This window comes from Anas acuta, chromosome 2, assembly GCF_963932015.1.
Source record: "Anas acuta chromosome 2, bAnaAcu1.1, whole genome shotgun sequence".
Taxonomy (NCBI): Eukaryota; Metazoa; Chordata; class Aves; order Anseriformes; family Anatidae; genus Anas; species Anas acuta.
Genome location: NC_088980.1, coordinates 3,312,070 through 3,330,324, shown reverse-complemented (window position 1 = coordinate 3,330,324; position 18,255 = coordinate 3,312,070). Strand labels below are relative to the sequence as shown.

The 18,255-nt window shown below is 39.3% G+C and overlaps 1 protein-coding gene across 27 annotated transcripts in view; it reads right to left on the bottom strand.

Annotated features, from left to right (window-relative positions):
- Nucleotides 1-18,255, bottom strand: part of OBSCN (obscurin, cytoskeletal calmodulin and titin-interacting RhoGEF) — a 188,970-nt gene that overhangs the window by 45,428 nt on the left and 125,287 nt on the right. For all 27 annotated transcript variants that reach the window (XM_068673255.1, XM_068673234.1, XM_068673235.1 and 24 more), the window contains 20 exons: nucleotides 17,973-18,170; nucleotides 17,213-17,242; nucleotides 17,009-17,107; nucleotides 16,331-16,549; nucleotides 15,440-15,506; nucleotides 13,197-13,216; nucleotides 12,719-12,847; nucleotides 11,738-11,877; nucleotides 10,843-11,043; nucleotides 10,420-10,502; nucleotides 9,495-9,668; nucleotides 8,981-9,140; nucleotides 8,530-8,646; nucleotides 7,083-7,247; nucleotides 5,690-5,848; nucleotides 4,256-4,433; nucleotides 2,634-2,747; nucleotides 1,757-1,924; nucleotides 1,373-1,475; nucleotides 653-782 (listed from right to left, as the gene is read on the bottom strand). In XM_068673255.1, the coding sequence (XP_068529356.1) occupies nucleotides 653-782; nucleotides 1,373-1,475; nucleotides 1,757-1,924; nucleotides 2,634-2,747; nucleotides 4,256-4,433; nucleotides 5,690-5,848; nucleotides 7,083-7,247; nucleotides 8,530-8,646; nucleotides 8,981-9,140; nucleotides 9,495-9,668; nucleotides 10,420-10,502; nucleotides 10,843-11,043; nucleotides 11,738-11,877; nucleotides 12,719-12,847; nucleotides 13,197-13,216; nucleotides 15,440-15,506; nucleotides 16,331-16,549; nucleotides 17,009-17,107; nucleotides 17,213-17,242; nucleotides 17,973-18,170 (2,654 nt within the window). The remainder of the gene's footprint in view (nucleotides 1-652; nucleotides 783-1,372; nucleotides 1,476-1,756; nucleotides 1,925-2,633; nucleotides 2,748-4,255; nucleotides 4,434-5,689; nucleotides 5,849-7,082; nucleotides 7,248-8,529; nucleotides 8,647-8,980; nucleotides 9,141-9,494; nucleotides 9,669-10,419; nucleotides 10,503-10,842; nucleotides 11,044-11,737; nucleotides 11,878-12,718; nucleotides 12,848-13,196; nucleotides 13,217-15,439; nucleotides 15,507-16,330; nucleotides 16,550-17,008; nucleotides 17,108-17,212; nucleotides 17,243-17,972; nucleotides 18,171-18,255) is intronic.

The following is an 18,255-nucleotide window of genomic DNA, read 5'->3' as shown; positions in this document are numbered from 1 at the left end:
ATGGCAAATGCAAGGTAATGTGATTTTTCTAAAATCCTAACAGAAAACTTTAATTTATATAGATCACATTAAAAATTATGTGGAATAACTGTGAGGTTGCTATGAGCTGAGCTGTGTACAATTTTATTCCTGTGTCCTGAGAGTTTATTACTATTTTATTACAGTGAATGCACAGACTATGACTAATTTTTAGAGACTGTTTTACAGCACATTTGTTCTAATTTTGTTAGATACTTCCCATATACGCTTAGTAAATAAGCAGGAATGTCAGTGCTTTCCAATTCTATTTAAACTTTACTTCTTACTCTTGGATTTGTAGTGGCATGAGTATGTTCTAATTTAAAGATGGACCAAAAACAAAACGTCACATCAGAATGATCCTTGACTTTACAAGATGTAGCTCTAGAGATCTGGATTTAAGCTCTAGAATAAGCTCGCCCTATTACTACATGAACAGCCAAACTGTCAGATGATAATATTCTGAAGCTTCACAATTCAGATCTAGTTATGGAGAACCTGACTTGTATAACCTTTTTTTGATATGGCATGCAGCAACAATTGCTCAGCCACTAATCTCATGCAGTGGATCTCAGTAAAATGAATTCTCCAGTCTATGTCATGTCAGACAGCAAATCTCTAACTCTGAACTTACTTCACATTCATAGTGTCCCATATCTTCATTGGAAGGGTTCTTGACCACCAGGACTAGAATGCCACTCCGTGGTTCACTGAACGTCTGGTATTTATTTGTGTCCTTCAACAGTACACCATCTTTGTACCATCTGTATGTGGAAAACACTGAATATAAGCCAGGAAAAATAGGCAGTGTCAAGAAGTCCCCAGCTCACTAATCCATCTATTAGATCAGGGGGCAAACTACTCAGGAGATAACCATTAGACAAAAGCTTGTTTCCTGGAGGACAGGTCTACAGGTAGGTAGATCACATGGATACGGAACTGTACAAGTTTATGAGATCCTTCTCAAGACACCTCATCAACCAATGCAGGGAAAAAAACTTCTAATCATGAGAAGCTATCCTGAGCTTTCTATCTGAACATCCCAGACTGATTGCTTAATTTAAGTGTAGGGTAGGGAGGATAAAGGAATGATAAAAGGGCATTAGATCTGACATATAGGTATTATTTGTAGGTATGTCTTTTCAGATTCTAGAGAGAAAAAAATTGTTGAGAAGCTCTGGAAAGGTGGGATCAGGAAGAGCCAGCATTGGAATGGCAATAAGGTGGAAAACACAGAGAAGAAAGGGTCAGAGAAGAAAGGGTCATAAACTGGAAAGTAAAAAGGCAAGGAGACTTGTCTGGCCATGCAGAATGGGAAAATAGGATTTGTCCCAAAGTTACATGAAGAACTGACCTGATTTGAGGCCTAGGTGCTCCTTCAATAGTACAGGTAAACTGAGCATCTTCACCCTCAACAAGATAAGCATTTCTAACCTTGTTCACAAACCGTGGTGGCACTGCAAGGCAAGGATAAATGTAGTTTACACAGCTGGAAATAGGATAACTCCCTAACAGATACAAAGGATGTATACCTGACCACAAAACTCTCATGATTTCTGCACACAAAACAGTAAAACACAATTTTTTTTACCTGAGAACAATTCACTACTACCGTATCATCAGAGAAAATGTATTATTCATTACATGCTATACAGAACTTCTGGAATGTCTTAATGTTCCTGTTTATGGCATTATATAGAAGACCTCTTTGAAACAACGCATCTGTGCGGGTCTTTACCTTGAACAAGGATCTTTCCCAAGGTACTGGCATTTCCAGCAGGACTGGAAGCAAAACACATGTACTGTCCCGAGTCAACACCTGTTAGGTTGTCCAAGATCAATGTACAGGAACCATCGGGGTCTTCTATTATAATGTGATGGGGATCCACCTCCACTGGCTTTCCATCTTAAAGATAAAGGGAAAAAAAGTCTTTGTAAATAGTTTAGTATGTTTAATAATGTTTTCTCCTTAGGAATTTCATCCAGCACTTCCACTTCAGAGGACTGAGAGCTGTGTTTGCTCTTTCAGCACCTGATAGTAGTAGTTGAGGAATGAGGTCTCCATCTGTCTACAAAACAACCAGTAGGTAAATCACTGTTTGGGCATGTTGTTTATCATCAATCCTCATTTAAAAGTTAAATTCTCTCACAGTATGTGTGGTGTAGCTATAGCTCTTATTTGCTAGCCAAAGGACCACTTCCAAAGTGACTGTAAGCATGTAGAACAAATCTTTAAAAAATATGAAGTTATAGAAAAGTTGTTTACTCTGCATTATAGCAATGCTGGGGAACAAGAGTGTGTCCACAGTGCTGCCTGTGCCATGACACAGAAATGCCTGAGCTAATATAAACAAATTGTTCATTTCCTCAAAATTGTTTCACTGCAACAAGATGTAGCTTTACACAGACTAAAAGACAAACTTGAAAAGCAGGATATATTAACTCTCAGGAAGATCTGTACTACCTGTGTCTGTGTGGTTTAGTAGCTAACAGTAAGGCTAGGACTGGGTATCTCTAGATGATCAGCTTTTATATTACTCACTGACAGCTTAGCACAGAGCAATGTACACAGAAAAGAAGGCTGGAGTATGCATTTCGTGACTTGCTTCTCATACCTTTGTACCAGCTAACAGATGGTTTGGGAGCTCCTGTAACTTTGCAAGCCAGCTTGACTGTCTCTCCCAGCTCAGCTGTACAGTCTGCCAATTCTTCCTCAAAGTCTGGAGGTACTGAAACATCAGAAAAAGCATGTTAGTCCCAAGGAGGATAGAATGTCTGTAGGATGGCTGCTACAAGGTAAGATAACAGGCATAATTTCTGCAGTTCTGTGAGGTTCAGATGGAAAGCTGAGTAAGAAATTTTAGCAGCTAGTGACTTTCAAGGTGAAATGCTGTCCTTGCTTATTTGAGAATAAACTGAGTCTGACAAATGTCCATTGTTGGCTATAAAGATGAACAAAAAGAAATATGAATTTGTTGCTGATATGGAGGTATTTTAGACCACGATTTAATAAGCACATCCATTATTCAGACACCACACAGCTGCGACAGGTAAAACAATTCCCCCAATTAAAATACACCCTTGACATTAAAACTAATATTCTGTTGGTCTCCATACAGCAAATCCATGCTTTGTTAGGAGACTTTTATTTTGACTTATTCCTACCACAGAAAACTATATAAAATTGTTGTGATAGTCTTTTTAATTAGGATACCTGACTAAAAGCAAAACAATAAACAGACAGGACTTGCTTTCAATGTATATACATGAAAAACAACTATTTTCTGTCATTTGAAGATTACGTATTTCTTTATGCTGTAAAGTACAACATTTCAGGCTTATAGCTGGACAACAATTATCTAATAGCCCTGTTGACAAATTTTGTGGATTGGAAATTGGTAGAATATTAAATGACAGCGAAGACAAAATGACTTCAATGACAAGATAAAAATCCAAAGCAAATCTACATGACCAGGTACAACAATGTAAGCCAGATGTCTAGAGCAGAGGGTTCGATATCCAACAGACACAAGTGGCTTTATACTGATATCAGTAGGGCTCAGGTTTAAATCTTGAGGTTCTTTCCGTTTGAGTTTGACATTTTACAAACAGTGGGACACGGCCTTTGTCACCAAATTCAGTGGTCAGCTACCCTTCTGTAATCCTTGCCAGAAGAACACATCTCTAATGCCAACTGCAATTTGTGTTTTAGAAGTTTCAGTCATGTTTGTCTGTCCTCCAGAGATGCACATTTTCTGGGCTATTGTGCTGGAAGACAGTAAACTCTGTTTATTGTGCACTGCAGATACTGCAGAGTAATTAGAAAGTTGTTTGCTCTGCTATTGTCTCAACATCTGTACAGGTCCTGTGGAACCTCTGTCTTATACATTTAATCACTTTGATGGTATACAGTCTTGGTTCTCTTGATGGCAAATGAAGAGAGTCATAAACCATGGTCCCATCCTGATAATGGTGCCTACCCCAGTTCAGGCAAAGGACCTAACACAAATATAATCATTCCAGCTAAAGCTTACTGCTTGCAGTCATGTGAGTTGTTAGAGCAGTGATGTGATGTGGTTTTAAGCCGTGGGAAACCTCTAACCCTAATTCAGTTCAAGAGGTAGCATGTGACCCTAGATGATTTCTATCTGTCCTGGCAACAAAATCTCCTTCCTGAATCAGGGAACCACCCTGAAGCAAGTACTAGGAGGTCTGGGCTATCCTGGGCCATACTCACTCCAGACAGGCTGGCTGATTCTCTGCTGTATGCCACAGATCTCCTTCACCCAGGAGTTCTTGATGTTCACTGTACGCGCCTGAAGGAGGTACTTGCGGACTGAATCTTCCCGTTCATGCCAGATCTCAAACGCACGGTCATCCCCTTCCACAATGTCGTTCACATCGATGTTGTTCAGCTGCATTACAGAAGGAACACAAGAAAGTCAACACAAATTCTTTGTTCTTTTTACATAGAGCTGAATTTCAGACAGAACATTTCCCAAAACTGAAATCCCACAGTTTAGCACAGTTCAGATCTGGACCTAGCCTTTGTGAAACAGAACTGTCTTCAATAAAATTAGTTGCTTTCACAATTAAAGCAACTATTAACCATCAGCATGTCTCCTGTGCCAGCGTGCACCCTCTTCTATGGATGTTAGTTATGTCCTTCCCATTAAAGCGTATTAGATGCTCTAACAGTAAAATGGGAAACAAAACTAATTTTCATTTCCTTTAAAGATTTGTCAGACTGCATGCAATGTGGCTTTGGTTGAACAGAAGTCAGGGCCACTTTGCAACCCTTTCCCTTGTATACCCAGCTTTCAGATACCAAACAAACATTTTCCTGGGAGTAATTATTACATTTCAGGAAAATAATATCCAGTGGTGCAGCGCTGGAAGCAATACCTCAGAATAGTTAGGGACTACATGAAAAGAAGTTAAAGAGCAGGCACTCTTTAGACAAAATATCCCTTTCTTCTTGGAAAATAAATTTTGTCTGTAAATATCCATGAGAACAGAGATAAAGACTTTCAGAAGGCCCTGGCTGCACTTAGTCAAGAAATCCACAGGGCTTTTTGTTTTCTTGTTTATTTGTCTTTTTCTGGAGTTCAGTCTTTCTGTGACTTCTTGCAGTTTTAATCTGAGCCCTGAATGTCTGAAGATGAGATGGACAAATGCTTTGAACTTTTCATTTCTAAACAGGAATTGCTTTCAGAAAAAGGATGTAAGCAGTAAAGAGAACTACTGGGATTGTGCTATTTGACAAAAAAATGCATTTTCTCCAATTTACTTTCATCGCTACAGACTGTCAAAAGCAAAGACCAAATGCTAGCAAATATGCCTAAACTAAAATCAATATCAATGTCACACACTTTTGCAGTTAACTCAGTGAGATAACAAAGAACTGTAAACACTTTTATGTGTAAATCTCATTGACACACAGTAAAAATCCACCCATGCTTCTGGTGGTTTTGGGCATATTTCTAACAGAGTTCACAGAGAGACTTTTGGGACAGACACATTTTACTTCTGCTACAAAGACTTTCAGAAGCAAAGGAAGAGCTCAAAAGAATTTAAGAGATATCCTGTTTTTAGATGATCTGAAACTGGACATAAATGTGAAGTTCTCAATGACAGAGAAATGCTGTAGGTGAGGATGTAGTGATCAGACCTTCATGATGTTCTTGAAGATGTAGCTGTAGGTGTCCGTCTTTGTGTCTCGTTTTGGTTTGCAGATCACAATGTAATTCTTGAACAGGAAGACATGTCTTTTGTGTCCTTTCCATGCCATTCTAGCTCCTGGAGCTCCCTCCCACACAATGAAGTGGCCCTGATAGGAAAAATAAGAAAGAGCACATAGTGGTAACTCTGCAATAATTACTATGGTGATATCTCACCATCATTTTCCAGCAATGAGATAACAAATGCGTATTGTTATATCTTAATCTTATGCACTGTTATTTTATTACAGCATAGCAGATTGTTTCTAATGCTGATGGTGATGACAACATCATGCTGATGGTGATGACAACAGACTGACAACAGCAACAGGTGTGCACACAGTGGTTGTCATTACATTGTCCTTTAAGTGATGTTATGTGTGTGTTGGGTTTACGTGGCAAGGGCTTGGTAGCAGGGGGGCTGCAGGGGTGGCCTCTATGAGCACAGCCCAGAAACTGCCCCATCTCAGACCAAAGCCAGCTCCAGCTGCATCCAAAAGGGACCCGCCACTGGCCAGAGCCAAGCCAGAAGTTCCTCTGCAGCCTGTGGAGAGGCCCCTGGTGGAGCAGGCTGTCCCCCTACAGCCCATGGGTCCCACATGGAGCAGATCTCCACGCTGCAGCCCGTGGAGAGGAGCCCACACAGGAGCAGGGGGTCTGAGGGTCTGGGGGGAGCTGCTGCCTGTGGGGGACCCATGCTGGAGCAGTTTGCTCCTGGAGGATGGACCCCGTGGGATAGAGCTGTGTGGGAGCAGTTCCTGAAGAGCTGCTGCCTGTGGGCAGCCCCTGCAGGCTCGGTTCAGGAAGGACGGAATCCCATGGGAGGGACCCCACGTGTAGCAGGGTCCTTATCTCAACCCTTGAGCACTTTTCATTGTATTTTCTCCCCCTTTTCCTTTGAGAAGGGCAAGTGAGAGAGCAGCTAGGGTGGTATTCAGCTGCCCAGCAGGGTAAAACCACCACTATGTGTTGTTATATTCACTTCACCGGTACTAATGCTGATAGAGAATTATATCCTGTGTGTTATGAGGGTGCTTTAAATGCTTTTTTGATTTCCTTCACCAGAGAAAGCTACTCATTTTATGTATCTTCACAAACAGCTCAGTTAGTGGTTCCCCCTAGCATTAGGGAGAAGCAAGCACACTTAGGCTGTGATTCACTGGACTGTTTTTATTGAATGACTAAATGTGGACAGCTGAATTCCGCCAGATGTTCTCACAATTGCTGTAATTTTGCCTTACAACCCTGCTTAGTAGAAGACTGATTCCCACGCAAGAGAGGGGATACAACAAGTCCAAGTAAGTAACTTGCCCAGTGTAACACAGACTGAAAAATTCCAGTTACCTGTCGGATAGGTTCACCAAGGCTTTCCAAAGTCCCTGGGTAATTCTCAATGAGTGAGACATGAAGGTTGTTTTCTGCTCTTCGGGTGAGTGCTGACACAATGGCATAAGCCTGTTCCAGCAAAGTACAATTTTGGCTATTTCTTGCTTTGTTTCGGATTAATTCCTGTAGAAAAATGATGCAAATGTTACTGTGTGGTCAGAATAAAAAAAAGTGAATTTCCTTTGAAAAATAAGTTTCCCAAGTATCTGTTCCAGCTCTTTCATCTGAACAACATTTATCCTATTCTTTCACAGTGCACTGCTTAGTTACCAAAGTCTCTGCTTTCCAACCCATTCTGCAGCCTCACTGACTAACCAGCCTGGCTTTTCCTTTTATCAATTGTAATTAAACAAAGATGAAGTTGCAGCAAATACTGGACATGCTTCAGTGATTGAAAACAAAACAATAAACAATAAACAATAAACAATAAACAAAACAACACACCAAAGCAATCGTAAATGTATCCATTGTGTTTCTCTTGTGCTTATCCTGATAATACCATAAGGCAAGAAATTCATGGGACAATGCTAAATTAAGAGTAGCTATTAGATATAAATATGAAAGGATGGAAGAAGTATAAAAGGGCAATTATCTTTTTGCTCTCGTGTTTGTTCATGTGGCTCTCTTTTAGCACTGAAGGCATGGGAAGCACCCATGCTTACTGTCTGTTCCAAGACATCCTTAAAATCTTGATGTCTATGTGCTGGCAGGTGTTCAAAATTAGAAAGTTAATTTGACCCTTCTTCAAACTATCCACACTGCTTACTCACTTCTGTAAGCCTAAAATAAATATTTTTTTGGCCAGACAAGTTTCCTTCTGGATACTGTTGTGCTACTTCCCATGAAAAATCCTACAGAAAAATGCTGTTTTGAAGCTTTGTCCTGAGGTCTTGGCTAGAACTTAGGATAGCAGGACAGATGAAAACTTAAAAGCTGAAATATTTCAGGATAGTAGAATAGGGAAGTGGGGAAAAGCTTTTCAGAAACAGAAATTTCATTGTACTATAATGTCAATACAAAACACAGTGAGGTAAACTGGTAAATCAATGTCTTGAACATTGGAAATTGCTTATCTTTATAACAAAACTGTTATATACATACCACACATGGTGTGTATCCACATATATACATATATATGTATATATGCATCTACTTAAATTTAATTCAGATAAAGCTTGCTGACATTTATGGTGTTGGAGATTGAACCTCCATCTGGATTTACAACTATTCAGGGAGCACCATCACCGGTAATGTTTACTGGCTTAACTTATTCAGTCAGTTTTTGACAGTAGTTACATCAGGAGGAAGCCAAGAAACATTAAATAAAAAGGTTTTGTTCCCCCACGGGTTGCACAAATCAGAATATAAGCCTATCAGAAATAAGCATATAACAAAGATTCTTCACCTTGATAATAGTCTGATACTGCTGGATCCTGTTTATGGGTTTTTCCAGATAGTGCTGCAGTGGTGGGATAAGTGGATGTGAGGGATCTTCATTAGATAAAATTTCATCTGTGTATCTCTGAAAAAAGTACATAGAAGAAAAAGAGAAAATATTGTTGTAAACAGCAATAGAAAGGATTACTCCCTTAAAAATGCTCATATCACGCCCTTTCGTAGGCCTAACTTGCTAAGCCAAAACTGGATACCTCTACCACTCTGATATGTAAATATGTTCACATATCCATTGTGTCTACTGAGGAGAGCTAGGCAGTGAATGCAGAGTATCATATGTAGCAATGATTTAATTCCAAAATATTTAATAATTCTTTTCAGGATCACAGTTGTACTTAATAACCACATGATGCAGTGGGTTATAGGATGCACATTCAGCAGGTACTTTGGTTACTGTTTACCTTGTAGAAATCCTGGACAGCTTTGCTTACAACAACTGATTCAGCCTGTACCCGCCCCACCAGGTACTGGATGTACTTATCAAATTCTGCCTCATGTTTAATAAAGCACATGGCCACGTCATCATCAGTGTCACATTTCTGCAGGCCTCGGAGGAAGACACTGTGGAAGCAAACAACAAAAGACACCTGAGGAGAAGGTGGTGGATTGAGGCTAGAACTCAGCCCCAGCAGCCAGATCTTTAGATCAGGAACAATCTCAGGTCAACACAATTAAGTTATCTTAAAAGTAAGCTGGATGCATAGAGTCTTGAAGCATTGAGGGGTATCATGGAGTCCCAGGCCTGTGCTCTGACTTAAGTTATGCCATCATCTCTCATCCCAAAAGGTTTATTAGTTTCCTTGCACCTTGGCACTGCCTATGCTCCACATCCTTCACAGTAACCATAGCTACTCTATCTCTGACACCATGTGAGCCACTCTTCGGTCTCAAATGACAGCTCATGAGAATGCCTACCTGGAATGGAAGCGAGCAATGTCATCAATATTTCTGAAGATGGTGGATTTCTGACTGGCAACAGCTCCTGGGACATTGGGACAGACCTCAGTGTACTTAAGGTGATGAGTCTGGAGGAACTGTAGATCCTGAATGTAATCCTCTTCTGAGATCAATAGTTCTTGAATAAGAACACTGAAGGGAAGACAAACAGGCAAAAAGAAAGAACAATCATCACAATTATCCTCAACATGTTAAAAGACTTCTAGGCTCTAATGCAGAGATACTTGATCGGAGTAATAGACTCCCTGGAGTGTGTTGACTAGGTCCTCCCTGGCCATAAAGGGAACTTGGACAACCTCACTCATGGTGTGCCAACTACCTCTACCTTACACATATCCACTGTTTGGGCAGGTGAAACAGAACATGAATGATGAAAGGATTTATGTAAAGCAGACAGCAGCAACTTCATTGCTACATTATGTTACCAAGAAACCAAATATCTCTGTGACTGCACATTCAGTAGAGTGCTGCTCTATAGGAGAGTAACACAAGGTTGTAGCTGGTCTTCTGAGGGAGCTTTCACTGTTTTTAGACATCATCCTCATATAGGCACCCTAAAGAACAGCAGTACCAAATTTTAAGTTTTTTTGTTTGTTTGTTTGTTTTTGTGAAATAACCACCAGTATTCCATCACTAAAATCCTCCTATCCACCTTTCAAGTCACCCAAAGTAATTTAGATTGCCTGGATTTGGCTGAAAATGGCAAAAATCAATCAGACTTCAAACATTGTAAGTCTTAGAAAGGGTAGGTGTCAGATCTCAGAGGAACAAAAAAGGCAACTCTGGCAGAAGGTACCTCAATGCCAACATTCATGTTCAAAAACAGCAAGACTCAAAGTTGTAAAAAAAAAAAAAAAAAAAAAAAAAAAAGGCAAGACCTTACCTTAGTTTCCTTTTATATTCATCCTCAGAAACAAATTCTCCAGGAAACTCAGGAACTTCTGTTGATCCCCACTCTGGTGACAACTAAAACAGAAGAATAAAAAATATATATTCTCTTAAGTTAACAGTCCTTTTATCAGCACACACTGAGAAATGTCCCTCATGTGTTCACAGTCACTTTCAATAAATTCTAAAGCTGCAGTGTGAAATTCCTTTCTTGCTGAAAGATGATTAGCTCTTTCAAACCCAGGCACACCTGCACACACAGAGAAATAATGCCTAATCATAACATGCAAAAAGCCCAATCATTTTGCAGACCTCTTCAATGACCTCCTCACTAATTATTTCATGCAAAAGCAATGACTATAGATGGCAACAAACCCACGTAATTTTACATAAAAATAAACACAGTATGATGAGTCACCTTTAATTTCTTGTCCAGATAAGCTGGAGATACCCAACCCTGTCGAGATGGGCTGGATTTTGTGGGTTTAGTCCTGACCAGCCACTTCAGAGGATGAGCTGAATCAAGGACTTCCACATATTGGCCTTCCTTCAAAGTGATGGTCTCCTTGTCAGGTGCAGCCGGCACATAGTCAGCTGTGACCATGTAGACATCAAAGATCTGTGTGGTTGAAATGACAGTTATTATGAGCTCTGAAAAGTGAATACAGTAACTCCAGCAGAACACAAGTGTTTAGCTATATTTAATGTTTTATTTCCTAGCCTCTTTATGGCAGAAAGAATCACTGTTTGCTTTTTGCATGTTGGACACAGTTTCAAGGAGGCTTAAGCCATATTTTCAAAACTATCCAAGCTATTTGGGATTTACATGATTAAAGAATGAATTTTGCTCCCAAGGAAAAAGAATGGTCCTGAAAATGTCAAAACTGGCCAACATTGCCAAAGGTTTATTTTTTTTTTCTTTTTTCTTTTCAGAAACTTTTTGAAATGAACATTCAAAACCATCCTAATTTACACTAAATTCTGTTTTTACCATTCTTATCAACTGTAACCAAGTCCACAGAAAATCAAGCTCTGACTTTCTGTAACTGAGTGGTGAAAACAAAAGGTATTAAATAAATAAATGGTTAAGTTTTGACCATGTTGACTTGAACAATTTGTTCAAGATCCCACGGTGAGCCATGAGAATTTGATTCTCTTCTCTGCATCACAGGTCCAATATATTTTATTACCAAATGCACCTACTGAAGTGAGGTACGTCCCCAAAGGGGTTGGAGATCCTTAAAATACAGGAGACTGATCATCCTAAGTAAGGTTTTCTCCTTGCATGAAACTTCCCCATAAAGGTATCATACCTCTCCTCTGGAATCCCCATCTTCAGATTCAGATGAGGATTCCTGAGCAATGGATGAAGGTCTGGATCGTCCATGCCGAGGAGATGCAGAGGGAGTTTTTGACTCCTCATCGCTTTCTGCACCTGGCACTCGTAGTGTAGCTAAAAAGCAGAGCAACGCACAAGTAAGAAATTAAGATCTCCTATTTGAACATGAACCAAATCTGTAACAACTTTCAGTGTCCTAAAAACCACACATTACCAGAGAAGAGCACTTGCAATATTTAGTGTGATATCCTGCTGATATATAGGACTAAGTAAAAAACTGAGATGTTTTAATGCATGAGGCTATGTGCCTACTGCATGTATTGTTACTGCATTGCAAGAATATCTGCAGGAGAGGTATGTCTCTAGCTTTGCTTCAAGATAAAAATTAACTACATGGAAATAAATAGATGGCAAGATAATCAATACACAATGCACAAAACCAGGTATTTTTCACATAATTCATCAAGTCCTTGATTTACTGCACAGCTATGCACAAAGTTTTCAGCCTTGACTAGATTTTAAAACCCATTTTGAGCTAAAACTTTAAGACGTAGGAAGTCTTCAAAGCAGGATTCCTCTCTTACTCAGCAGTGATGCATATCTGAATAAATCAAAGCACCTAAGATGTTCAAAATGAACTTCTTCCATTTTTACAATTTTTTCTACACTCCAAAGCTCACATTTAATCCTATTCATTTAAATAAACAACGTATGCCTAAAATGGACACTAGCCATCTCAGTGTATTGTAGTAGCTTATTTATTCTTCAAATTTTAGACTAAGATGTTAGTTTGGATGGGCTCTTACTAAAATTCTTTGTACTAAACATTTACTAATGTTCATACACTTCTGCAGGCTGTCTCAGAACCTGCTTCACAAATGTCACTGATATTTAAAGACCAAATGATAACAAAGACTTCATATTTTTCTAAACTAATTAAATTGTGATTGCTTACCCTGACTTATTTTTGCAGATACCATTTCTGAGATACGAGAGGTGAGTTTCTGGAAGAACTCTTCTGTTCCAACATCAGCTAATGAAATAGGGGTTTTGGGTACACCTTCCCTGCCAGCTTCAAGATCTCCTGGAAACAACAAAAAATCTATTAAGCATTAAATATGGCATTGGAAAGTCATTTTTAAGTAACAAAAGCTTCTGTGGAAGGAAGGTCTAAGTTTCTTCACTTCTGTTGCTTTTATAATTGTTTGCTTGCATTTCCTTCACAAAATAAATAAATAAATAAATAAATAAATAAATAAATAAATAAATAAATAAATAACCCTGAACAGAGACCAGTCCCAAAAAGTTCCAATATTTTGGACAGTTACAAGAGAACAGAAGGACAAAAGTAGGTGGTGATCATGAAAACCATAGACAATCTCAGCTGCAGGTGTAAAGTGCAGAAGAAGCAGAGAGAAAATAACTTCCCTTACCTTCAGAGGGTTGAACAGCTCTGAAAAAAAGAGAGTAAAGCATAGTTAGAAGTTAAAATGAAAAGTGTAGTAAGAAAATATAACGGAGAAACAACTCCTCACAACTTGTGCATGAAGGCTGAGAACAGCTTGATTAGGACTCTGCTTGGCATTGGGCAGTGCTGTTTATCCAGAACACCTCCACTGCTATCTAACACAACTGGGGGGTCACTGAAGTAGATCAGTGTCAGAGGGCTCACCCTAAAAGCAGACACTAGCACTGGCTCAGTTGAATCACTCCATGTCCTACAGCCTGTACTGTCTGAATTCCTTTTGGCTACATCAAGATTTGGAGCACCAGGCTCATACAAGCACAAACACTTGGCTGTCTTAACCTTTGAGCCAAATCCCACCTGAGAATTCTTATTCCTGACTTATTTTAAATCTGTAGCTTGATAAGACCTGGGTGCTTGGGTTGCAGAGTAACCTCTGTCTCTCAGGTGCCACTTGGACAAGCTGACAGCTCTCACAGGAGGAATTATGACTTCAAAGAGAATCGTGCTACAATGACAGCTTTTATTAGCACCAAGCTCATTCGTGGGAAAGGCGCAGGAGACTGCATTGTCAATACTGACTGAAAATGGCTGCACAGGAGTGAAGAACCAGCACCATTTGCTTGCATCTGGTGAAGATATGCTTGTGGTGTTTTCCAAAACTACTGCTCTGTCAAGACACTAATGTCCTGAATGCACCATCTCTGCTATTACTGTGCTTCTGGGAGTCAGACAACACTTCTTCTGTCAAATTGTGGCAATTTGGGCAAGTTTTCTGACACTGAAAATCAATGCTCTACCAGGCCTCTACAGAAACAGCATCGGCATTTATTTATTTATTCATTGTAATCTTTCAGTGCACACCTCAGCATGGTTATGTGAAGAAATTACCGCAAAGGAATCAAGGATATAAATTTTCATTACACAAACTGATCTGCCCTAATTCTCTGTTAGTACACAGAAAGCAGGAGAGAGCTCACTCCATTTTCAGACAGTGATAAACCATGTAACTTCTAAGTATGCCTAACAAAGCCCCTGGGAGATGCTGCAGTGAACCAACCGAATTTATAGTGCAGCTTGCTTCACACCAAAATCCCCATGCAGGTAATCTCTAAAATCAGCCGTAAAACCTGAACGCTAACAGGCAAGCTTGATGCTTTCATGAAATTATGTTTCAGCTGAAAGTTATCAACTATTATAAAGATTATCATATAGCAAACAGAACATTTATAGAGGAATACCAGCTATAAACTATTGGAAGTTACAGACCAGTGTCACTTAGTCCAACCAGGACTCATGTCCTCTGCTTTTTGATTAGGTCCCTTCTGTCATCAATGGAGACAGACACTTCCAGACAGCAAATTGACTCCTAGGATGGGAAATTCACCCTCTGGAGGAAGACTGATCAATGCTTTTAGGCTTGGTATATTCTAGAAGCTAAAGCATGTTCAGATGGATACCAGTTTTCTGAATGTACCTCCCTAATATCCAGGCCAAGTATTGCAAATCAAGAGGTTATCTTAGGTGCAATTCTAAGTGAGAAGTTTGTGAGCAGACCCTTTTGATCTAATACTTTTTTTTTTGTTTGTTTTCCTGAAGCATCAGTGTATTTAATTGTTGGCAAGTGCATTACCCTGCATTTTTTTTGACATTCTTCTTAGAGGATGAAAAAGTAACAAGATTTTTATATGGTCCTAACCAAATATTTTTTTGTCCCTTGTTCCTGTCTTCCTTGATAATCGGGAAGAAATGTCTGACACTGATATTACAGCATTTATTGGACTCTTCATTCATGGGGCCTCAAACTATTTTACTAGTGTCCATGAACGAATGCTCTGCATATCCAATATCAAGAACTATAAGGGATAGTCCCATTTTAGTGATGGGAAAGATGAGTTATAAAGAGGCAATAGTCAGTACTACAGATGTTGGTATTCAAAATATGTTCAGGATCCTCAATGGAAATAGGCTCTTTTTTGCAGGTACTAAGCCACTCACTTCTCACTGTTTTACCAAAATCTTTTCTATCTTTCTCATAGCAACCAGACCAGTGAGTTCTCTGTCACACACAGCCAGTAATTTCACAGTGAAATCTGGTGGTGAGACGTATACAACATGTCCAAAGTACAACACTGCCTAAAAGTGACTTGGGAACTTCTGCAGGATGACACCAACACTGTTCCACTTCAGCATGGGTGGCCAGCCACTTACCCCAGTGTGGTCATTATGGCTTCTGATACCATCACACGCTCTTGGGTCAGAACTTCAGCTTCTTTCACTGCAAGATTAGGATTTATCATCAGAGGACAGAAGACATAGGATGGTCTTTTTATATATTTATTTTAGGCACATTTTCTAGACATGGACTACTGGGGATACTGACATGGTGAATCTGCTTTCTTAGTAGCTCCTGAGCTGAGATACGTACTCCCACTTATGTGATGCAAACATTTTGTTCCTCTCCCTGTACACAAAAATGTAGGATTGTCCCATTTCTCTACAGTGCTCAAGCTATTCTGTTGTAGCTCTTAGTACAGTAAAAAAGTGGGATGAAAGGAAGGATAAAATAAAAATGCTTCCAAGTCCTTCCTAGCGCTGCCCCTACTCTCAGACTGTATTTACTTCCCCATCCTCTTACTACAGGGAACATGAAAGAAATTTAGGAAAGCTCAGCAATAGTGGAATCAAATAATTCAGTCTGCCTTGGATTCCTAAAGGCAACTCTGCAATGCAAAATATCTTAGCAGACTGAAATATTCATCTTAAAATATTTTATGGTGACTTTTTCCAGCTATTTTACATTGCTTTGTGTGTGTGTGTGTGTGGTTAATGTGGTTCTTTCTCATACTTGTCTTCTGCTTATACAGAAATGCTGGATTAAAAACAGGATGCTGTTTTTAATTGAAGCTAGAGTCAGAAATCAAAAACAGTATTATAAAATTTAAGAGCATCATCATCTGCAAGGCAAGCAAAGTCATAGCTAATCTTGTGAAAACGTATTTATTTTGGTCATGACTTGATTATTTTCCTTATGACTCATACTCCTAGGACCTGTATGGAAGGTAATATGGAGAACACGTCATTATTATAAGAAAAAATTACCATCTGCAACTTCTAGGGTGGCAGTGCAGATGGACTGGCCAGCTTTGTTGGTAGCAATGCATGTATAAGCTCCACTGTACTTCTTTTTAACATCCAACAGGATTAGACTGTGATGCATATTTGAACTGGCGAGTTTATATCCAGGAGTATCTGGTTTGATCCACAGGATGTCTTCCTGAGACTCTTCTTTCAGCCAAGTAATAGTTGGTGGTGGATGTCCTAAAAGAAAAACCAATGCAGTGAACTTGTTTTCCTAATGGTGTCACTTCCATGCAATCACAAGCCATGCTGTGAACAAATGCTGCTTTTGATGTTTCCTGATTTTTCTCCAAAAATAGGAGTCATAATACATAATAAAGGAACATAAACCTTTCTATTGCACACTCATAAAGACATTAAAACCTTTTCAAAAGCCAAGGCTGTTAATCAACACATCTTCATAAGACTAATACTTATTTTTATCCCTATTTTTACATACAGAAAAATGGAGGTGAAGATGAGTAACATGCTTTCCTGCAAAGTGCACAAAATCTCTTAGAGTTGGGAGTAAAGTCCCAAACTTCAGATTAAATACAGGAGATGAGGCTGCAATGACTTGGGTCAGAGAGCATCCAAAATGCATCATGAAGTTATGCAATTTAAGTGTTATGCAGGGAGACTAGGTAACTATTTGCTTACCTTCAACTTTTACAGATAATGTGATGCTGGCACCTTTCTTCACCTTTTTATTAGTAAATCTTTCTAGGAACCTTGGTGGTATCAGCTGCTCATGGGAATCTGAAAACGACATTATTGATGAAACATGGTGACAACCTCAGTGTGAGTTTAGACTACTGAAAAATTCCTGCAGGCTCTGTCATCACCTGCTGTGGCTTCTCTCACCTGTTTCTGGCTCTTCTTTCTCATCAGGATCTGTAACACAAAGAGAAGAAAATAAATGACAACTACAAATACCTTTCTGTCCATGAGCTGATGAAAAAAAACACACAAAAAAGGGATTCCAGAGGATCACCCATTGCAGGACATATTACAGAAATCGTAGTTCTCTTAAAACATTATTCTGAAGTACATTTATTAATAATGACAAGAATGGTTCTATAGCACAGGAATGTATCCTGTTTAGGTTTTCAAGTACTATTACAACACATACTTGCAAATATCATTTTTACATCATAAAATACAATGCCTCCCTACCAAGATGACCTAATTAGTAATTTCAGAACAATTATGTTAATAAATACAAATGCATCTGGTCATCGCTGAAAACACCAGTTTCCACAACTCTCAAAATTTTAATTTATGACAGTGTCTTTCTACAACAGCCTGACATATGACTTATAAGAGGCCCTCAGTTTCAGTGAAATTAACCATTAAAGTTAACGAGGGCAGGAGTAAATTGTATGTTTATGGGACAACAATCAGATCCTAGAGAAGTGATATGTCTCATCTTTGGGACTCACAGTAAATTTACTGAAGAACTGAGATTAAAGCACGTCATGTTTTAACTACAGCCTTCCCCATCTCCCTTGACTTCCCTTGGTAGGCTTTCTCAAGAAAAAGAACTATACAAATGGAAAGATTTCCATTTGTAAAGGTTTCCATTTTTCCAGAAAATCAGGTGCCAAAAATAGGTCAGTATTACCTTTGACTACCAGCCTGGCTGATGAATATGCAGAACCAGCAGAGTTGATGAGAAATATTGAGTATTGGCCAGCATCTGACTTAGTGACATTGAGAATTTCCAGTGAGTGCAATTCCCTTTTATCGATCTTCAGGATACGATCTGAGGCCTTTAATGGCTGCCCATTCTTAAACCAATAGAGACGGGGCTCTGGGTACCCTGTGAGGAGCAGTTACAGACACAGACAAGAGAATGCATTAGCAACATTGATTTGGGAACATCTCCAACCAGGTAGATCCTTCTG